The 24243-nt window shown below is 39.9% G+C and overlaps 1 protein-coding gene across 1 annotated transcript; it reads left to right on the forward strand.

Annotated features, from left to right (window-relative positions):
- The first annotated feature begins 8148 nt into the window (after window positions 1-8148).
- Window positions 8149-24243, forward strand: LOC120480217 (uncharacterized). Its single transcript, XM_089128966.1, is given in 17 exon segments — window positions 8149-8459; window positions 10347-10462; window positions 10969-11125; window positions 11314-11506; window positions 11681-11782; window positions 12290-12391; window positions 12905-13006; window positions 13516-13617; window positions 14131-14232; window positions 14722-14988; window positions 15803-15925; window positions 16665-18873; window positions 19068-19109; window positions 19194-19233; window positions 19235-19298; window positions 20687-20800; window positions 24027-24243. Coding segments are annotated over 17 exon segments (4077 nt in total). The 5' UTR covers window positions 8149-8283; the 3' UTR covers window positions 24093-24243.

The following is a 24243-nucleotide window of genomic DNA, read 5'->3' on the forward strand; positions in this document are numbered from 1 at the left end:
AGTATGAGGCAGTCAGGATGCTTTACATGTTCTTGCCCCTTTCCTCCAGGCTACAGTAGAGCTTTCGGGGGAGAAAAGGGTGTCTGCCTCCAAAGTGATTCCTTTGATGAAGATGCTGAATCATTCTGTAACGAGTAAGCTAGAAGGCCTGAAGTCGAATCTAGCAAGGCAGCTGAGTGACAGCCTTGTACAGAGGGTCAGGGAACAAGCAGTACAATTAGAATCAATTAGTGTGATGACCATACCCACGTTATTGGATCCCAGATTAAAAAAACTGGGATTTTTAAGTCAGGGAAAACTGCAAGAAGGCATATCAAGATTAAAATCAAAATGTGCTACAGTAATCAGAAGTTCTGGTATCCAATCTGCTTCCACCAATACACCCCCAACTCAGCTGCCAGCCTCGTTACAAGCAGGCCAATCCACAAACAACAGTAAGTACTATATGTCTTTGTTGTGTGAATATTCACATTAGTTATTAGTACTGAGAACCATTGTTAATGGAGTTTTATTTCATTGTACCTCTATTATTAGGTGACCTTTGGCATCTGCTGGATAGCACGGTTGAACACGGTAGAAGGAGCTCTGCAGAAGTGGACAGATATTTATCTGAAGTTAATGTCACAAGATCTGAGGATCCACTGGTATATTGGGCTCAACATAAACACCAGTATCCTCATTTATACCAGCTGGCCCTGACATTTTTATGTTCACCTGCATCCTCTGTTCCATGTGAAAGGATCTTTTCCAAGGCTGGAGAGGTTCTGTCGAAAAAGAGGAATCGCCTAAGCCCCAACACGAAAAATTCTGTTCCTCAATAAACATAATTTTTAATCCTTCCTTCGCTCCTCTAAGTCCCCAGTCCCATAAGCACAACACTGCACAAAAATATTAACAGTTCAATGCACTAAATCACCAGAAACAATTCTTAACCTTTACCAGCCCACACTTTTCTGTTGCACTTTACTTTATTACACTCCCTCCACCATAAGCACTGCACTCAACAGTGTAACTTTTATTGTTCATACTGTCACTATCCAAACCATTTATGAATAATTAATTGTGTGTGTGTGATACAGTTGTCTCTGCAGAAATAAATTCATACAGGAAAATATACATATTTTATTTTATTCCCAGGCAATGGACAAATGTCTGCTCAGGTATATTTATTATTGCAAATGAAAGGTTACAGACAAACAGTGAGAAGAAAATAAATAAATAAAACAAAATAATTTGTCTGCTATTTCTTTGCACAGTAGCTAAGTATCACTAGTGAGCAATACTGAATGAAGCTTCGAGTAATTAACCTTTGGGTGAAGCAATGGACTGTGAGGTCTCAGTGGTTCAGGAAGCCTCATTTTGCCATCACTACTTCTCATATGTATCACACAATAAATTTAACATTATGTACTTACAGACATTGCGTCTAACAGATGCAAAGAAAGATGATGCTTAAAGATGTAACAGCGATCACATTTTGCTGAACTACTGCAGTGCTATTAGTACTTCCTGTTTCCTGTACAAGGTTGTCTGTGACTGCTTTTCAAAATGAAAGTCCTCACTAGAATAAACATATTCAAAATGAAAACCCCCCTGAAAAATCCTAAACAAATGCAGTCCTGCACACAAGATATTAATCTATACATCAGTTACACTGATACTGATACACTTCATAAAAGTTTCATAAGAAATGTTAGGTAATGTAAGGTCCAAAGTTTTAAAGTTGAGACATTGACATACAGATAAAATGGATAAATAAAACGCATATTTTAACAGTTTTTTGTAAAGTAAAAATAAAAAATAAATAATTCATTTTCAGCCGTTATGTTTATTATTATATTTCTGTCGCCAGAACAGCTATACAGCTGATGGACAACGTGTTGCGTAGTCATAGGAACATCTTATGTAAAAATCACAACATTGGAAACTACGTTGTCTTGTTGCTCCTCCCAGTCGGGTCCGTCACTTATTTGGTTCCCCTGAAACATTTCCGTTGTGGTCTGTGTCATTTTCAGCGCGTTTCTGTATTTGGTTGTGTTGTGAGTACTTGGAGCACACGTGTGTTGTGGAACTGATGAAGATATTTTTCGTAATTTGCGGATGTTATTTTATTTGCATGCGTTTTTCTATTTGCAGAGAAGATATGCAACATTTTTTTTTTTTTTAGCACAATTCACCCCACTAGGAGAAAAGATCTCCAAATGCTCCTTGTGAAACATGCGGTCCTCCAACCTTTTACTATCGTGTCAATTGATTTTGATTAATATGCACACAACCTCGAGTGATTTAGACTGAAGCCTTTACTTTTCGCAAATCTTGTGAGTGTGCGAACCCAAAAGCTGTGACCTCGCGCCAAATGTTTTTTTTTTAACCAACTACCGTCAACTTTGATCGGTTAACATTGATAGGGTCAACAATCGTTCAAACGCCAATAGCAGCGAGCACACACTGGCGCGAACCTAGCGAGTGTTTTCACTTCATTCCTAAGGAACTTGAGCTTGTGTGAGCACTCATAGTAATGAACTGAAAACGCTTGGTTTGCTCCACTCGCACCGCGCCAGTGTGTGCCATAGACTGCATGCACGCGCTGTCAAACTATTGCTGACGGCAAGCGTAGTTGTTGGCTAATTCAAATCGGAGCTCTGGCGGCATTTTGACTCTTTGTAGTCTAATAATAATCACCACCGTGAGAAGCACATCACCTCCGTTTTCATGTAAAAGTCACTAATACGACAAGTTTGAGAGCTACGAAGATCACAAGGCGCCTCAGTGTTTCCATGGCAACCATGTGTTGTATTTATTTTACTATCTCTTTCTCTAAATGTCGTGTACATGGATTTATTTTATTTTTTAATAATTTTTTGTTGATGGTTATGGCATATATTTGCTAAATGTGTTCTGTTTTTTTAACTATTTCTAGTTTAATGATACAAATTAGGACAAAAAAATCTTTCCTTTATTACAATGTAAAACGCCCGTCAATGTGTTACTAATTTTACAGTCTTAGTGTGCTAATTTACCAGTGTCCAGCCTCTTGACCAGACAGACAGAAACACTGAGTTGAAACAACCTTGAAGGGATTTTTTTTTTCAATGCAGTTTTATTATTTACAAATATATGTCAAAATTAAGAAGAAATAATAAAAGAGACACTTTTTCATTTATAACTTGCCTTAAATATCTTTTTTTTTTTTTAAATCGTGAGAAAATCGTATCGTGAAACCGGTTATAGTGAATCGTATGGCATCGTGAGTTGAGTGAATCGTCACATCCCTAATATATACATTTCTGGCTCAATTGTTCCTTTGTGCTGTAAGGAAGAGTCATTTATGTATGGACAAGGGTTAGTAATTAGCCTTAAATGCTATTACACATAGTACCTTATAGTTAAGAAAAATGCTTTTTGTCCATTTTGTTTAGCATACAAATGGTATTTAGATGTGCTAATGATGATATGATATCCCGACCCATTGTGCTGACATGGTAAATTGCACAAATCCAACACTGCCAATTAATATGATCATAACTTGGATAATATTATCACCATCTTTTATTCTCCTGCAGGTTCAGTATGAAAAAAGTGCTCGTTAGTTTCACAGTTCATGTGTGGGATTCAGTGTTACACAGACCTCTGGCATGGATTCACCATGGTTCTGTGAATAGTGCAACATTTAAAAAGGTAATTCACGTGAAAAGTGCATTTAGTAATATCGAATTCATGCTACATCTACAACATGTTTAGATTGTTATAGTCCATCTTACTGCATTTTGACATTGATTTAAATTTATGAATGTGTAATGTTTTCATAAATTTTCTTTTTTTATTTAGAAAAGCTGAAGGATGTTACTGTCACGCGTTTGGTGCGGATAAAAACAGGCTGGCAAAAAAGCTCTAATTCAAAGATTTACTCAAAAATAAAAGCGTACAGGCAGGCAAATGGTACACACAAAACACTATAACATTAATAAGAACTGACAAAGACTAACTGAACAGAAGGAGTAAATACAAGCAATAATCAAACATAACAAGGTGAAAACAGGTGACACGGATGAAGCAAACGATGAACAGGCTGGAAAGTGAGGGAGTGAGTTCAGGTGTGGAGACGAGGAGGATTCTGGGAAGTGTAGTGCAGAGACAAGGACAGACTGGTGCAGACGAAGACTGTGGGCTCTATCTTGCACCTGGCGCAAATGACTTTATTCACTGACGCATTTATCATTCCTATTTTGCACTCGCGCAAAGCGGGCTTTTTTCCTCCACAGACGCAAGCCAGTAAACTGGGAAATGAACTTGCACTTCCTGGGTGGGTTGGCGCAAAAAGGAGGTGTGTGTCGACGCAAACAATCCCTAGTGCTATTTTGCAGTTCCATAAAATAATTGCGCCAATGACCAGAAAAAACCTGGGGCTCGTTCTTCGTACGTCGCTAACTCAGTTAGCTGGATTTGATTGTTGGCGATTTGGCATGATCTTGGATCGTTTGGTTCTTCGACGCTCATCCTGGACTTGCTGTGATAGCAACAGGTCCGTCAGCTTGAACCTGCTCGCGAGCTGGCTTATTTCATGTAAACAGGATTAGATCGCGGCTGATACGGGAAGTCCTTTAGCGCGGTGTGATAGTGTAGCCTAATTTCTGAGATTTATTTTTGTTTTCTCGTGAAACGATCGTCGTGACTCATGAGGGTGACGTTTATACATTATTATTTTGTTGGAAATGCACATTAATGTTCGATTCGATGTCAGGCTTCAACAACAGCACAACATGTTTGCGTTGCCCAAAAATTATTTGCGAGTGGCTTCCTTTACACTATTGGAGAGGCGGAGAACTTGATAAGCTTTCTGTCGTGCCATTCGCAAAGTTTACCTAGCGCTTAGTTTTTTTTGTGTGTGTGTTTTTTTTTTTTGCCAACTTAGGGTATATTATAATTTTCAATGAAGATAATGCAATCATGATGACCGATTATGACTTACAGTCCCTCAGGATTAAATGATTGGTGCTATACACTAGACTACACACATGTTTCCATCAAGGCCTCAATGAAGGGATTTTGTGAGCAGAAAGGGGGCTTATACAGTGCAGCCAAATTACTATTACAATGTTTCGGAGTCACACTTGTTATCTTCCCGGTCAAAAGTGACCGGACACCTAAAAATGAAACTTTCTCCATCCCAGTAAAACCAATGCAATTTATTTTTGTTCTATAATATTTATTCTTTTTAATTTAGTATTTTGAGACAATTTAATTGAATTTATTAATATTTATATTGATGGCATGTACAGCTCTCTATGGAGAGGCATGTGAATTCCCCAGCTGTTTATGAACACATTTTTTTGTTGTTGTTGGTGGATTTGAATATATAGTTGAAACAATCTCAAAAACTATTTCTTATAAAAAAAATTGACAAAAAACAAAAATTCACCTTTTTTTTCTTTTTTTTTTATACAATTTCCCATTCATTTCCTATGGGGGTCATTTTTGACCAAAGACCACTTAACATGCTCAGATCATGACCTCATTTTTTTTGTGTATTCACATACATAATGCCATAAAAGTCACCAAGTTTTGTAACATCGTGATGAAGCTGTGATTTTTAAAAATTCAAAACATACTTTTTGTAATCAAAATTTATTGGTGTGTGTGTGTGTATAAAAGTGTGTTTATGTGCGCGGGTCAATGTATAAACAACCCACACACTACCAACGTTTTCAACTACCCGCCCGCTACTCGGACCGCAAAAAAAGTAAGAAAATATTGTACCCGACCCTCTTCCTGACCGTATTTTTTAAAAGTAGTACATGCTCATCGTAGCGTCATTGGGCCATAAACGTGTAACAACACAGCATCGCAAGAAGACGTAGCCTACATATAACAAAGGCAGCACTTTGGTCATCATCTTTCATTATTTCGGTAAATGTCTCCCACACTTTTACTCTTTCTATTTGTGTATTTGCGGAGCTTCCACTCCCCAGTCTTCACCTTTTCTCTTGCCGCCTCCATCTCTCTGCAGACTAGTGATCATAGACATGGCCGGTTCGTGAACAAATCGGTTCTTTTTAATGAACCGGTCGAACGAGTACGCTAAATCGAACTGAATCATTCGCATCAGTTCACGTCTTGGGTCAGTGCTGATCTACAAGTTACTACAGTTACTCACTTTCAGACATGCCTGACAGTCCCTCCGAGTTTAAATAAACCAATATCCCGAATAATATCTTACTCCAGTAACTCTAACAGTTCACTGAACTGAGACATGTTGTTGCCACAGCTGAGAGAAGTGATGAGCACGAGCAGCTGATACTGCGCATCCGCGTAGTAACGAACGCAGAGGTACAGCGGTTCTCGGATCACACCAGTACAGAACTGAGAACTGTTTAGACTGAGCTTGTGTGTCATCTTCGTCCCAGTTATTCAGCCAATAAATAAATTCGGCCTATATATTTCATAGAAAATTGTATCTAGTACTATATAAATACAAAGGTTTAATTGGCATCTTTTTCCAGACGACCTGACCGACCGCGACCCGAATATCATTAAAAATATTTTTGGATGACCCGCGGGTGCGCTGGCACCCGCTCATTTTGGATCAACCCGTGCATCACTGGTGTGGAACAATTTCAAAGTGAATGGCTTTGGATTAGGAGAATAAGTTTACTTGTAGTCGCCAAGTTACTTATAGTCAGTTGAATGTCTGTTGGGGGACCAAATAAATAAAGTGTTATCAGATATTAAGCTGATCGTACTAATACTCTAGTCTACTAATACTCTAATGACAGTTAGTTGACATGTAATTGAAAAGTTACTTATAGTTAGTAAAGTGGACTATCGAAATAAAGTGTTACCCAAGTAATTTAATCAAGGACCTAAAAACCCGTATATAAAAATATTTAAATCATGTTTTTAAAAAAAAAATTTATTAAGTACTCGGTATCGGTATCGGCGAGTACTGAAATGCAAGTACTCGTACTCATTTTCCAAAAAAGTGGTATCGGTGCATCCCTATATTGAATGCAGATGTTCTAGTGTACATTACCTTTGTTGTGTACTCTGCACTCAGATTTTTAAAATGAAGCCAAAGATTGTGTCTATTGAAAGTTGCAATAAAATTATTTAAATTTTTAGGTGTGTCAAAAGGCCAAAAAAGAAAATGGACTGAAGATGAGGTAAAGGCGGTGGAAAACAAACTTCTGCATTTCATCACATCTGGCAGGGTACCAGGGAAAAGAGAGTGTGAAGACTGCATCAGGTCAGCTCCGGTATTGCTCCAGAATAGAACCTGGGAAGCCGTGAAATTTTACATAAAGAACCGAATTACAGCACTCAAGAGGGAGTGTGAGAAAAGAAAATAAGAAAATAAGAAAATGTTCATGGAAGAGAAAAGTTAAGTTTTGCACTCCATCTTAACATGTTTACTGCGCTGCAGTGTTTTCACTTCTCTCATCACATATATGTAAATGCTCCTCACATATATGTAAATGCATTTGTTGTACTGTTGTACTTCATAAGTAAATGTTCAAAAGCTATGACAAATAAAGTTGTCAGGACTAATTTTGCCAAAGAATAATTTATTTTAATGCAATACAATTGAATGTATTGCAATGCAGTTGTGTTTAGAGTTGGCAGGGAGCATTTGCTGACCTGTGTCTGAAGAAATTTTAGGTGAGGTCCCCATTGTTAACCTTTTTAACACACACAGTGACATCATTAATTAGCATATTAAAACATTACATCACAGGTCCCCTGGGGGATCTTCTACTTGACTGGGTCCTCAGCAGGTTGTAAAATGTCAGGTCAGTCTTCTGGGGTTCAGACTCAAGTTTACAAGTGATGGCTGTTATAACAGCTGTAAATGGAGTGTGGATCAGTTTCAACCTTGTCTGTAAACCATTCACAAAGGGTGGTTCCCACCAGGCTGCATGCTGCCATGTGTCCCCACCCGGTAGCAAAGACAGGTATATGTGTGTGTGTGTGTGTGTGTGTGTGTGTACTTACAAATACGTCGGTGTGGGTCCCCATCGGTGGGAGCACACCCACCTAAGGAGTCCCAAAATCGGAGTGGGGCCCAAAATGGTGGGCCCCACTCCGATTTCAATTTAAATAAGCTCAGCAGCTTCCCCTGATGCTCCCATTGCTTTTTTTTTCATCTCTAAAAAGTGGCCCATAAGGTAGCAAAAAGTGGGTAATTGTGTGTAGGTGTGTATCGTCGAGCTTTTTTTTCACCGGAAGTCAGGTTTACACTTCCCGCGAAATCGAATACACACCGCGGGAATCTGAAACCTTTAGCCAATGAAATTACAGCACTGTACAATCAGCCGCGATTCCCGCGAAAGTAAGGAAAACTGCGGAAATTGCACAAGTAACGTAGAAGAAGAAGACGACTTCAAGGATAGAAGATTGAAGACAGAAGAAGACGGGTTGGAAATCATAACATTTTTACAAACACCGACCTCTGCATCCATCAGGTAAGCTAGGCATGGTTTTCATGGTGAGTTTATTTCGGCGTTATAGTTTATCGTGATGTTTGTGGCTGCAATTTAGCTAATGTTAGCGGCATAATATTACTATTAGCAGTTAGCTTAACCTAATAACATGTCACCACGGACATTACAGCGGGGCAGAGACGGGGTGGTGTGAAGTGTCGTTAAAAGTAGAGTTGGTTGTGAATTGTGAGGTTTTTATGGTGAGTTCATATTTTGGCGTTACATCGTGATGTTTGCTACCTCGTTTAGCTGCCATGTAGCTAACTTTAGCGACATAATATTAGCTGTTGGCATAATCTAATAACGTCACCACGGACATGACAGCGGGACAGAGACGGGGTGCAGTTAAATCGTGTCGTTAAAGGTAGAATCGGTTGTGAATTGTAAACAAGACAGGGCAGGACTCGCTAATGGAGGTTAGCCAGAAGCTAACGCAGGACTGAAGCTAATGTACGGTGCCGTTTTGGAATAACATCCTACCCGCAGGTGGTTCGTTAGAGCAGGACAGTTGAGAGAAAATAATATATTTTTTTTTCCAAATTTACTTTGCAAAAGTTTTAGATTGGTAAGATTTTTTATGTTTTTTAAAAGAAGTCTCTTCTGCTCACCAAGGCTGCTATTATTTGATAAAAAATAGTAATATTGTGAAATATTACAATTTAAAACAGCAGTTTTCTATGTGAATATATAGTCAAGTGTAATTTATTCCTGTGATCAAAGCTGAATTTACAGCATCATCAGCAACAGTTTTTTTTTTTAAACATTTTTATTTCAGGATTCTTTGATGAATAGAAAGTGTAAATAAACAGAATTTATCTGAAATGGAAAGCTTTTGTAACATTAATCACTACCATTCAAAAGTTTGGGGTCAGTAAGAATTTATTTTTTTATTTTTGGGGGAAAGAAATGAGAAAATACTTGTGTTCATCAAGCATGAGTTAAATTGATCAAATGTTACAGTAAAGACATTTATAATGTTAGAAAAGATTATATTTTAAATAAATGCTGTTCTTTTGAACGTTCTGTTCATCATAGAATTTTGGGGTGAAATGGTACACGACTGTTTTCAACGTTGAAAATAATAATTTGTTTTTTGAGCATAAAATCAGCATATTAGAATGATTTCTGAAGGATCATGTGACACTGAAAACTGATGTGTAATCAGCAACAGTAATGATGTTGAAAATTCAGCTTTCAAATTACATTTTAAAATGTATAAAAATAGAAAACAGTCATTTTAAATTGTCATAATATTTCACAATATTACCGTTTGTTTTTTTAATTTTCATCAAATAAAGCAGCCTTGGTGAGCAGAAGAGACTTCATTTAAAAACATAAAAAATCTTATTGATCTAAAACTTTTGACTGGTAGACAGTGTATATATATATATATATATATATATATATATATATATATTTCACCAAGCTTTTTGTCTGGGTGGTACCGGCCTACCCTGGACCCCGTCCCCCCCATAACCATCCATGCGCGTATGTATGAGGAAGGATGTGATGCTGTCAGTCAATGGTCATGTGGCAACGCCGCCATGCTGCTGTACCAGAAGTTAAGTTTGACAGCCCTAGTTTAAATTGATTACTGAGTGTCTGTGCAGCATAACATGGTTATCATCTGACAAGTTAACTTCTCAGTTTCAACAGGCTCGGTCAGCTTTCATTGTGCATATTTCAGAATTTGCATATTTCATTAGCCCGTGTTTGATGTTAAACAATATGCATCCTGCAATAGCAAAGCTACACAGCTGTTGCAATGTTTGTATGAATGTCTGTTTATTTATTTATTTATTTTTCACAATAGAATACCTTTTTGTGAGATTTGCCTTAACTAACTACGAATTACAATTATTTTCACAGAGCCATTATGTCCATAAGGAGGAGGAGGAAAAAGCCTATAGACGATGCAAAGACATACATTCTGTCTTGCACTGACAAGGATGGGTTTATGCCGAGATTCATTGACCATTACAAAGGTAAGTTGCAGAAGATTCATTGACACAACTTGTGCATTTCAGAAGCAAAAAAAGTATTGTTGTTGATGTAATGACCAGGTACAGTTTTTGCCTTTGTCAAAGACAGACAGTGATCGAAGTGAGTGTGATAATTTACAGCCCAGGCAAGATTGTCAGAGTGCTTTGTCAGAATATTCTACTGAAGTGTCAGGATGATGCCTATTGCTGTGGTAGACTAGCTGCAGTTTAGAGTTTAAGGCAAATGTTCATCTTGATTGATCCCAAATGATAAAATGATTAGCACAGACACCTAATGTTAAGCCAGTGGGAAAGGTTGTAGGAACTGCGTCATTAAAAATGAATTTAATCGACTGGTCCCTGACAGTTTGGTCCGTTCTTAATCTGTGATCATTGTCTGCAAGTAATACACTGACTTGACGCAAGAACCTCCTCCTCACTTTGAAAATACTGTAGTATCTCTTTTTGAGTCCCAGAATGAAATGTTTAATTATTATATATTATTGTAGGAAGAGGAGTGTTTGCCACACAACCCATTGAACCCGGGGACTTCGTGTTGGAGTACAGGGGTAAACTCCTCACACAGGAGGAAAGCAAGTCAAGAAAATACTCAGAGATTGAAAGCACATTTCTCTTTGACTTTCAGTGGCAGAATCATCACTTATGGTAAACATTGAAAGATGGATGTTTTTTTTTTATTGATTTATAGAAATTACGAGTTAACTCTGAAACAAGGGTTTAATACTTGATGAATGAATTAAGCACAAATACTCTTAAATTCTTTTAAAAATAACTCTTTCAATAAAACTTTTAAAAAGATGTAAAACTGTTACCATTTTTCTGATACTTTTCAGCCTGGATGCATCGCAAGACGATTTTTCTCTAGGACGTTTGGTCAACGACAACCACCAAAATCCGAATTGCGTTATGAAAAAAATCATAGTTGACAACAAACCACATTTGTGCCTATTTTCTCTGAAGAAAATAGAAAAAGGAGATGAAATTGATTACAACTATGGTGATTCAAAATGGCCTTGGCGCAGTAAGGTGAGTTGGTTAGATTAAGTTTAGAGTTTTCTTTTTTTTTTTGCAAAAGCAAATTTTGTATTTCTCCAATATTAACCATGTGTCCAATATTACTCTTGACTGTCTATGGAAATGCATTTAATATTTGGTCTTTGATGTGTTTTTAAAATGAGTTCTTCTTTATCTGCAATCCAGTTGAAAAAAACCCAAGCTCCTGCTGCCGCAGTAGAGAATGAGACCAGCCCTGTTCCTCAGATGCTAAATGATGGACCAAACCCAGATCAGACCTGCTCAGAGGTAAAAGTACTTTCAAACACTTCATCTATGCTGACATGTATGTGGCGTTCTATTACTAAAGTGGACCAATGCTTATGTGGCTTTATATTGGCTGTTAAAGGCCAGGTAATGTCACACACACCGTCATGTTTCCAGTCATGCCCTTATGGGGTCCTTCCTTCCATCATACACTTGTTTCTCTAGTCTCTCCTTTACACACTCACATGTCTGTAGTCAGACCCTTGTGGGGCCCTTCCGTCCAGTTCTTACTGTAAGTGCTTTTAATGCACTATAGCAACACCTGACAAGACCTCAACTATGATTTTAACATTCATAATTGCATACTGTATCTGAGCTGTTAGATGTTTTAAGGAAATATTTTCATTTGATCCACTCTAAACTCCTGGAATAGACGTGAGCTGCTTTTTAGTCCACAAAGTTCAGTGCTGTTTCACCATTAGATGACTGTATTAGCCTGTGAATGTCTCTTCATACAGTTCTGAGTCTCTTCATGTCTGTCTATTTCAGGTGAAAGGCCTTCAGACTCCTGCTGCCGCAGTAGAGAATGAGACCAGCCCTGTTCTTCAGATGCTAAATGATGGACCAAACCCAGATCAGACCTGCTCAGAGGTAAAAGTACTTTCAAACACTTCATCTATGCTGACATGTATGTGGCGTTCTATTACTAAAGTGGACCAATGCTTATGTGGCTTTATATTGGCTGTTAAAGGCCAGGTAATGTCACGCACACCGTCATGTTTCCAGTCATGTCCTTATGGGGTCCTTCCTTCCATCTTCCAAATACACTTGTTTCTCTAGTCTCTCCTTTACACACTCACATGTCTGTAGTCAGACCCTTGTGGGGCCCTTCCGTCCAGTTCTTACTGTAAGTGCTTTTAATGCACTATAGCAACACCTGACAAGACCTCAACTATGATTTTAACATTCATAATTGCATACTGTATCTGAGCTGTTAGATGTTTTAAGGAAATATTTTCATTTGATCCACTCTAAACTCCTGGAATAGACGTGAGCTGCTTTTTAGTCCACAAAGTTCAGTGCTGTTTCACCATTAGATGACTGTATTAGCCTGTGAATGTCTCTTCATACAGTTCTGAGTCTCTTCATGTCTGTCTATTTCAGGTGAAAGGCCTTCAGACTCCTGCTGCCGCAGTAGAGAATGAGACCAGCCCTGTTCTTCAGATGCTAAATGATGGACCAAACCCAGATCAGACCTGCTCAGAGGTAAAAGTACTTTCAAACACTTCATCTATGCTGACATGTATGTGGCGTTCTATTACTAAAGTGGACCAATGCTTATGTGGCTTTATATTGGCTGTTAAAGGCCAGGTAATGTCACACACACCGTCATGTTTCCAGTCATGCCCTTATGGGGTCCTTCCTTCCATCTTCCAAATACACTTGTTTCTCTAGTCTCTCCTTTACACACTCACATGTCTTTAGTCAGACCCTTGTGGGGCCCTTCCGTCCAGTTCTTACTGTAAGTGCTTTTAATGCACTATAGCAACACCTGACAAGACCTCAACTATGATTTTAACATTCATAATTGTATTCTGTATCTGAGCTGTTAGATGTTTTAAGGAAATATTTTCATTTGATCCACTCTAAACTCCTTGAATAGACGTGAGCTGCTTTTTAGTCCACAAAGTTCAGTGCTGTTTCACCATTATATGACTGTATTAGCCTGTGAATGTCTCTTCATACAGTTCTGAGTCTCTGTCTGTCTATTTCAGGTGAAAGGCCTTCAGACTCCTGATGCAGCAGTAGAGAATGAGACCAGCCCTGTTCTTCAGATGCTAAATGATGGACCAAACCCAGATCAGACCTGCTCAGAGGTAAAAGTACTTTCAAACACTTCATCTATGCTGACATGTATGTGGCGTTCTATTACTAAAGTGGACCAATGCTTATGTTGCTTTATATTGGCTGTTAAAGGCCAGGTAATGTCACACACACCGTCATGTTTCCAGTCATGTCCTTATGGGGTCCTTCCTTCCATCTTCCAAATACACTTGTTTCTCTAGTCTCTCCTTTACACACTCACATGTCTGTAGTCAGACCCTTGTGGGGCCCTTCCGTCCAGTTCTTACTGTAAGTGCTTTTAATGCACTATAGCAACACCTGACAAGACCTCAACTATGATTTTAACATTCATAATTGCATACTGTATCTGAGCTGTTAGATGTTTTAAAGAAATATTTTCATTTCATCCCCTGTAAACTCCTTGAATAGACGTGAGCTGCTTTTTAGTCCACAAAGTTCAGTGCTGTTTCACCATTAGATGACTGTATTAGCCTGTGAATGTCTCTTCATACAGTTCTGAGTCTCTTCTTGTCTGTCTATTTCAGGTGAAAGGCCTTCAGACTCCTGATGCAGCTGAAGAGAATGAGACCAGCCCTGTTCTTCAGATGCTAAATGATGGACCAAACCCAGATCAGACCTGCTCAGAGGTAAAAGTACTTTCAAACACTTCATCTATGCTGACATGTATGTGGCGTTCTATTACTAAAGTGGACCAATGCTTATGTTGCTTTATATTGGCTGTTAAAGGCCAGGTAACGTCACACACTTTGCATTAAAAGTGTCATAATTTACCGAATGACACTTAATGACAAAAGTCATAAACATTCATAAAGACTACTTCATGTTCATGACAGGTGTTATGTCAAGTTTATGACAGTGTTATGTCAGTCTTATGCACACCATTTCAAATAAAGTGTTACCAACGTGGGGATCCAAATGGTCTTCCTCAGGCAACTATATGATAGTATTGTAATACTTCAGTATAACTGTACTCTGATTTTAACATTTATAATTCTACACTGTCTAAAAGGGCTGGTGTTCACATTTCTGGATTTAGATTTTTAGTCAGACCATGCCATGTTTCTTTGGCCAACCTTTCTAATTCCATACTTAATACATTTTTGTTTATTTTTTAGGTATTTACTGTCCAAGGATTTTCACTGGTTGATTATCCAGATAGTGATGAAACTGATGAGGATGGTATGGAAAACGAACCTCCCACCCCACACCTGGATGTTATTATAGGGCAGAATGATATTGGCCCAGATGTTTCAGATCATTTGTACAATTCAGATGAAACTGTTGTGAAAGAAACTTGTGATGAGGCTTCTTCAAGCAACCATTCCAACAATGAATCGGATGATGAACTTGTTCCACGGCTGAGACGCACAAAAAGCATTCTGGTATGCCCCGAAACACATTTTAACAATATAATTAACTTGCTTATGTGATAATTTTTGTGCCACTAGTAAGTGAATTTGAATTATTTTATATTTGAATGGGAATCATTTACTTTGAACCTGAATCGATTATTTTGAACAATTGCTTTTAAAATCTGAATTTAAATGGACTCATTTGAAATTGAATCTATTGGACTGGCATAAACACCTGCAGGAGTGATGTCCAGTGATCAGCGCTCAGGTGTGTTTAAAAAAAAAAAAAAGATACAACGTGCCTAGTGGCCGGTCTCTGTTGCCAAAATCTGGTTGAGTCCTCCGCCTCACCTGGTGCATTAAATTATCAATTAAATAGAGTTCACCAACAATCGATCAGTAATCATTTATTAGAGAAGCTCAACTCTTCTTTTCTTTTCTGACTAATTGCTGATTTTTAATTGATAGGGAGACAATTGTGAGGTGAGGAAGACACTTTGGAAAATTATTGACTAATCTCTCCCTCTCTCTGGAGTAGTTCCATGTCTACAGGAATGACACTATATTATTATGATGAATCATTCTTGTGAAGTCATTAATTTTAACAATTAAATGGATGAAAACTGAAATGTTACTCTTTTTTTTTTTTTTAAATAATTTTGTCAACGTTTACTTCACCTGGAAGGCAGTTTGGACATGGGCCTCAGCAGGTTGATGGAGGGGTAATATTGGTCAATAATTTTCATAGGTGTCTAGCTCACCTGACAACCCCTGAATGGTCTCCCTATCAATTAAAAATACAGCAATCATACAACAAAACATCTCCATGTCTCCCTTTTTGCAGATGGATAGAGTACAAGATTTTACACACGGTCTCCATGATTCAAGTAGTGACAGTGCAGAGGAGACTCCTTTTTTTAATCCTGAAAGGGTTTCACAGAAGCTGAGAAGAAGGTCTTGCCGTCCCGTAAGTCTTTTTTTTTTTTTTTTTTTGGCTGGGGCTGGTCTAGGGCTGGGGCTAGGGCTGGGGCTAGGGATGGGGCTAGGGCTGGGGCTAGGGATGGGGCTAGGGCTGGTCTAGGGCTGGGGCTAGGGATGGGGCTGGGGCTGGTCTAGGGCTGGGGCTAGGGCTGGGGCTAGGGCTGGTCTAGGGCTGGGGCTAGGGATGGGGCTAGGGCTGGTCTAGGGCTGGGGCTAGGGATGGGGCTAGGGCTGGTCTAGGGCTGGTCTAGGGCTGGTCTAGGGCTGGGGCTGGTCTAGGGCTGGTCTAGGGCTGGGGCTAGGGATGGGGCTAGGGCTGGTCTAGGGCTGGGGCTGGAGCTAGGGCTGGTCTAGGGCTGGGGCTAGGGATGGGGCTAGGGCTGGTCTAGGGCTGGGGCTGGAGCTAGGGCTGGTCTAGGGCTGGGGCTGGAGCTAGGGCTGGTCTAGGGCTGGTCTAGGGCTGGGGCTAGGGCTGGTCTAGGGCTGGTCTAGGGCTGGGTTGGGCTGGGGCTAGGGCTGGTCTAGGGTTGGGCTGGGGCTGGGCAGTTGCTCTTGCTAGTGAGTCTAATGGGGATTCTTCTAATTTAAAAATGTACTTGTATTGAAAATGGTCCATACAGATTTTTCTTCATTTAGTATCCTGACCCTGTTCAATCAGTATACTCAGGTTTTTATATGTAATTTTGAAAAAATAGGTATTAACAGATTTGTGTTTGTTTTTAAAGATTCAGATGAATCTCGTGGAATCAGATGACTCAAACTTAGGTAGCGAAGAGGAGTATATTCCAAATCCCAGGGATGACAGCACAGAAAGTGATAGCAGTATGGAATTAACCCTGGAAAAGGAAAAAAAGAAGAAAGGTGCATCATCCGGTAAGAGCAAGTTTAAGCCCAGAGAAAGAAGTAGATCCTCCCGAGAGAGTGGAAGCGAGTCCTCCAGACAGAGCAAGTCTAAGTCCATGGAGAGTGGAAGTAGATCCTCACGAAAGAGTGGAAGCGAGTCCTCCAGACAGAGCAAGTCTAAGTCCATGGAGAGTGGAAGTAGATCCTCCCGAGAGAGTGGAAGCGAGTCCTCTAGTCATAGCCAATTTGACTTTAGCCAGAGAAGACTTTTGGAAAGATGTCATGATCCCACACAAAGATTTCCAAATAGCAGAGTTGATGGGAATGAAAAGGAAATCGCAACATTTTCTGAAAACAGTGTTTCAGTGCCCCTGGAAGAAGAGCAGTACATGATTGTCAGTCCAACTTTAAAGAAAGATGACGGATCCAGAAGCTATAACAAGAAACATTTCTGCTTTTATTGCAAGAAGTTTGTCCAGAAAATGTCAAGACACTTATGGCGTAAACACCAAGATGAATCGGATGTTGCGAAAGCATTCAGTTTACCAAAAAACTCAAAGGAAAGAAAACTACAATTGGACTACATACGAAATAAGGGAAACTTCGAGCACAACAGTCATGTTTTGGAAAAAAAAAAAGGAAAACTAATCCCATGTAAACAACCAGTAAAAAAGTCAGACGGACATAAATTTGCACATTGCATTCATTGCTATGGGCTGTTCTCAAGAAGAGCGATGTGGCGGCATTTCAAGGTCTGCAGCTTCAAACCCAAAAATGCTAAACCTGGTAAAAATAGAGTTCAGGCATTATGTGCTTTCGCTGAACCTTCTCCATCAGAATATACAGATGCGTATTGGAAGTTCTTGAGTGTAATGATTCAGGACGAGATCACAGTTGCAATTAAAGGAGACAACTGCATCCTCAATTATGGGTTCAGGTTGTTCAAAAAGAATGAGAAGATAGTCAGTCAACACCAGTATATACGCCAAAAACTGCGAGAACTTGGCAGGCTTTTATTGGAAGCTAAAAAAATCACACGTGTGAGGACCATTCAAGAACTCATCAAACCTGAACAGTACTCACAGGTTGTCAGAGCTGCAAAGAACCTATCTGGATTCAGTGAGGAAACTGGGATATACCAATGTCCATCTCTTGCACGCAAGGTAGGACACAGCCTGCATTCGTTGGCTATGTTTATCAAGTCCGAAGGACTGAAAAAGAGAGATAAGGAAACCATTAAAGATGCTGAGGAGTTCGCACAGTTGTATTTAGAGAGTTGGAGGTTTGATATTGCAGGCCAGGCATTAACCCAGCTTAACCGGGCCAAATGGAATGCACCGCAACTTTTACCTCTTACACAAGATATCCAAAAGCTACATTGCTATCTAGAAGAAAAACAGCAGCAACATCTCAAAGATTTAAAAGAACATCATTCATCCACAAATTGGAAGGAACTTGCAAAAGTAACGTTGACTCAAGTTATGCTTTTTAATCGGCGGAGAGCAGGTGAAGTGTCCCGAATGCACCTGTCTGCATACTTATCGAAAGACACATCAGAGGAACAGGGAGATGTAAATTTGGCCCTCACACCGCTTGAGCAGAAGCTCTGCAGGCATTTCGTGCGAATAGCAATTGTTGGAAAAAGAGGAAGGAAGGTTCCAGTTCTTCTAACCCCATTAATGAGAGAATCACTTGATGCTCTTACTGAGTGCAGAGACGTATGTGGGGTGCTGAAGGACAATGAATATCTGTTTGCATTGCCACAATCTGCCCATTACCTCAGGGCTTGTGACTGCATGAGGCAATTTGTCAGTGAATGCGGTGACATAAAAAATCCTCAAGCGCTAAAATCAATTCAACTGAGGAAACATATTGCTACCCTGTCTACTGTTTTGAACCTCAAAACCACCGAGCTCGACCAGTTGGCAGACTTCCTCGGTCATAATATCGCTGTTCACAGGAAACACTACAGGCTCCCAGAAAGCACCCTCCAATTAGCCAAAGTGAGTAAAGTCCTCCTCGCAATGGAACAAGGACGCCTAGGAGATTACAAAGGAAAGAGCCTCGATGAAATACAAGTCGATGTGAATGGTAATTAACTTTATATTCCTGAAGGCACAATATATGACATTTAGTCTTCCGCATTCAGAAAACAACTATTTGCAATGTAAAGCATAGGGCAGTAATAGTGACGGGATGAGAGATAATACTACTGTTGTATACTCTTGCAGATTGCCCATAGTTTCAGCTTTCCAATCTCAATTTTTTATCAATTGTCATTTTAGAGACCATTGACATGGAGGGACCTTTAGCTGAGGATATTGAAGGTATGTGTATACGATGTTCCTAAATTGATTCTAAATGATCCGTTTTAGATATTTTGTGTATTCATGAGTTATTTCCCTCTCCAGATGTCGGTATGCTAAGAGATGATGGGTCAGACGATGAGCTCATATCATCCACGCAAGAATGTACCTCCACATCACAAAGTCAAAACCAGAGAGTGTCTTCAACCGGTGAGCTTGAACGCAATTCTTACCTTTCCTTTCGTGCATTTCACACGGCACTTGGCAAAAAATTGAACATCAACAACTCCATCTCCCTTCTTTGTCCTACCCACCTCTTTCTCCTGCAACTCTGTCAGGAGACCTGTCTGATGCAGAGGCTGCACAATCAGTCAAACACAACCCCAGTTTTAAAACTGAACACTGCTTCAGTACTGCCTGAAATTACAAGTAGCATTCATTTTGTGGTTAGCGTGAACCCACCTATTGCTTATAGGTTGCTCTAATCTCTCGGCACGGACTTCATACAGGGATAGCACAACTACTCCAACACGTCCCTGTCACTACAGAACATCTGAAATGAGCTGGATAAGGTGATGCAGGACAATTCCCTGAGCACATTATCCAAGTCTGGTTCATGGCAGCAAACAGACTCCACGGTTGATCGCAGTGACTGCACTTGCACTGCAAAGGATTGCCGACCCTCTCCTCCGGAGCCACTGCAGCTCCCTCAACTTCCGCAAAAACCGGTCTCTCAACTCTCCTCCTCATCACTGGCTCAAACGCACATGCCATCGGGTTAGATGACATCAAATAAACTCGTACAGCCGTGTCGTCTTGACATGTTACCTCCTCATCTGCGTACTCGTACTCGACTCGCTGTAACCGTTTACTCGTACACAGTTGAGGAGGACAAATGTTTGAGTAGCCGTGCAATCCCTGCGTGAAGTCTGCGCCGTGAGATTGGAGCAACCTATAAACAGTAGGTGAGGGCACACTAACCTAAACGTTAATGCTACTTGTGATGGTAACTACAGTCGCTCTCTGTCTGATGAGATCAGTTCATCTTTTATTGTCCAACATACAATCTTTACAGCGCGCAGCTACTTCAGCACTAGTGGACTGCGTGGGAACGGTCTGTCGTCCGTATACTATATGAGGAAATGTACTGCTTGAGGGCCACTATCCTTTAGGTCTTAGATGTTTCCCTGCTGCAACACACCTGATTCATTTTGCAGAGCTTGGCAACAAGCTGTTTGATCTATTTAATTTGAATCAGGTGTGTTGAAGCAGGGAAACATCTCAGACCTGCAGAATAGTGGCCCTTGAGGACTGGAGTTGCTCATCCCTGGGCTAACATGAAAACTAATATTTTCACGTCACTAGTCACTTGAGAAGAATTTAGGACGATAGGAGATGGGATGAAATAAACAGTGTCTCTGTAAGGGACACAAATCCCATATACTGACTTCTTGTTAAGTGCCTCGAGACGACATCTGTTGTGAATCGGGGCTATATAAATAAACTAAATTATTTTATAAAATAACACAACCACTGTACTGACGGCTATTACGTATTTCATGTTGTGTATACTACAATAAAGTTATTTCTTTGTCCAGATGTCAGTATGCCAAGAGAAGAGGGGTCAGAAGATGAGGTCAGCGTGTCATCCCTGCAAGAATGTCCCTCCACATCACAAGTCCAAAACCGGAGTGTGTCTGCAAAAAAGAGAGGTAAGCTTTGGGGCTTGCTCTCTCTTTTGGGCCAGAGTTGCTCATTTATTTTTTAAGGTCTTTTACTTTGCTTCCTTGACTCAACACTTTAAATATGTCTGTCCCTCCTTACTGTCCGGTGCCAGGGTTGGGGAAAGACTGCCATTATCACCTTTATATCAATAAGAAGTCTGTTCTATTAAATAAAAAAAAAATCTTTAACACTTTATGGAGTTATTCAGGAAAAATGCTTGTATTTCCTCCGACGACAGAGGTGTACAGTGACCAGTTGAAAAACTCCAACAACCTCCCATCACCTTAAATACCTCCTAACTGCTAGTGTTCCTTCATCCAAGTCTCAAACCAGTGTATAAAATGAATAATAATCTCAGTCATGTTATTATGAAGAGTTGTTTATTCCAACAAATAAGAACTTTATTTATTTACATTGTTAACAGTGCAACGTCTGCAGTGTTCTCTCTTCTCTATAGTGGTAATCCCAGAAACGGTTCCTGTCCTCTGAAAAACAGAGGCGGACATCACACTTGCTGCTTTGGGTATTGGTGTACCCTTTACTGCAACATCTGCAGAGCCCTCTCTTTGTCTTCAGGGGGAAATGTCCAGTTTGGTCCATGCGCACGTCCATGGGCGGTGGTTTGCGTGACTTTTTAGAAGAGGGAGCCTTTGGACTTCCATCATCCATGTGTGGTCTCTTTCCACCATTCAGAGGGCTCCTGTCTCTGGGCTCTTGTTGGCTGAAAATGGCCGTCCTCTCTTTGGCGTTTTCAGTGTTCTGTCCACCAGATTAGAATCTAAAGAACAAATGTCTCAATTTATGTACATCTCAAATACCAGTCTGATTTTTCACGAACAAGGTAAATAGCACAAATAGATCATTACCGGAATGAGAGAGGAAGCCAGCTGTGCTTGGAACTTCCTCATGTTCAGTATCTCCTTCTTTGGCATCCTGAGAGCATAGGCTGTGCTGCTTGTAGAGGAGCCAGGCGTTGACCACAGTAAGGGTGATTGTGTGCCAGAAGATGCACATGTACCACCACCAGGATTTCAGTGCATACTTGTGATTTGCTGTAAATGAGTCCAACAGATCCACACCTCCCATGTATTTATTGTAGATGCCCACAATGGAAGCCTTTCTAACGTCAATGTAGGTTTTGGCGGCTTTGTCCCAGTCTTGAATCTCCTGAACAGGTCCTGGTCCAGCGAAGGATGACACAAGTGTCACCGCCCTGTTGTCGTACCATTTGACAGCACAGATGTTGTTTCCCCACCACTCTGTGGTCAAAGCTTCCTCTGCCCTTCTTCTTCAAGCTCTTCGCATGTAAAGATTACTGTTCGGTAGATGCATTTGCCTGGCTGTTCACACATAATGTATTCCTTCCTCAAGGAGCTTCACTACCAGTGGAATGGAGGTGAAGTGGTTGTCTGCCTAGATCTTGTTGTGTTGACCCTTTGGAAATGTGGAGGCAAGCTTCATTACAACACCACCTGACAATCCAAGTTTAGATTTGACTCGTACTTCATTGTTGCTCCCTTGGTAAACATCAAAGTCAAGCATCATGCTAGAGATTTCAGCTTTCACCCATACTTCAAAGCCCCATGAGCGTAGATTACCTTGCATATACTTCTTGATGCCGCTGAACTTCCTGTTGAAGGGGATCATCATCTTGTCCATGGAATATGCTTTTCTGGTACCATCTGCAGGCAGTTTTGAATCAAGCTGTGGTCTGAGTTTCCAGAGTTTGTCCCTCTTGTCAGTCTCTGGCAAGGTTAAATTGTTTACAAAATGTAATGTTCCATCCTCAGCTACATGCCCAATGCTGCCTGTATTTCTTTTGTATTAGTGTTGACTGATCTTTCGTCATTTTGAAAGCTGTACTCATTCGTATTTGTTGCCAGAGCTTGAACCAAATCTTCTGACACAAACTTTTGGATTACATTGTGCACATTGTACCGAGGATTTCTCCTTTGCTGGTGGCATTCTGAAAAGAAATAGATAAAATTGAAACAAATGTACATTTGTATATACAAATAGCACACATGCCTCATTATGACGTGTTCACACTTTGGACTGAAGCAGCCTATTCACACATCTCACCGGTCACATTATACCTAATGGCTCACCTATAGTAGACTGTGATTGTAATCCTTACAGGAATGCATTCACCGTCCAGTTTACAACAAAATCTAACAGTGATGAACATTTACACCTGTGTCAGAACAAAGCACCGCTTGGAGGATTGGCCAGGTGTCTCTTACATAAGAGGACATCTTGGGTCTCAATGGGTCAGACCTGGTTAAATAAAGGTTATTGGCCTAATGATAATAAGCACTTTGACTATAAATTGATGAGAACATTTTGTGCAAACAGAATTTCTTTGTTAGAAAGTCCTGCAGAATGTGATAGCAAATTCTAATGTTTAGATATTGCAATATATCTTTCAACTGTAGTCTCTAATACAGTAAAGAATATGTAATCTGACAAAAAGCTAAAGGGTATAATGTTTAAATCATGTATAATTTGTTGTGAACATTTTCATTTAAGTTCCCCTCAAGATGTTCACCTTAAAGGAGTCATAACCTCGTATTACCTTGGATACCCACGCTCTATTATAGTCTTTCAGGCCCTTCTAAAAAAGAAAAGTGAAAAAAAAAAAAATAAACACAGAGCTCATATGACCCTTATTTCTGAATGCATTATTGTCTCGCGAGATCTGATGCGATATTTTGGCTGTCGTGGGCGGTAATTTTAATAATGCAAATGAGGGGCGCGTTGATTGGTGGCAGGAAGGAGAGGGCTTGACAACGGCTCTGGACACCGCAGATAACTTCTGCATATCATTCCAAAATAACATCATGGCGCAAGTTGCTCTAGACACTGTAATAAACACAGAAAAACATATTCCAAGCATTTTACTTACTTGAAGATGAATCCAGTCCAGTAAATCAAAGGGATGTTGCTTGATCAGAAAGTTGTTGGATGTGTCATTTCTTGACTTAAGGGTGGGCTTTGTACAAAAATCCTGGATTCAATTACGTGGTGGGAATAAAATGTAGGACCCACAGATCATATTGATGAGGAAAACAAACAATTAAAAAAGACAAAGGGGGTTTTGGGGAATAACCACAATTGATGTAATTCTGAAACAGTGGGTCTTACAGGGTTAAGTAAGATAAAAATTTATTTATAAAAGAAAACCTACAATGTTTTGTGTTTTTGCCTACATAGGAAAACAAACGGCCGTCAAAAGAAGCTGGACCCCAGACGAGTGTGCTGCCGTGGACACACATTTGAGGAGATTTATTGTAATGAATCAAGTTCCTGGGAAAGAAGAATGTCAGCGCTGCATTACTGCAGAACCTCAAGCTCTCAGAAATAGAGACTGGAAAGCAGTTAAATATTATGTCAAAAATCGCATTACAGCCCTGAGAAGAAAAGTCTAGTG

Source organism: Pimephales promelas, chromosome 3, assembly GCF_988280905.1.
Source record: "Pimephales promelas chromosome 3, fPimPro1.hap1.1, whole genome shotgun sequence".
Classification (NCBI taxonomy): Eukaryota; Metazoa; Chordata; class Actinopteri; order Cypriniformes; family Leuciscidae; genus Pimephales; species Pimephales promelas.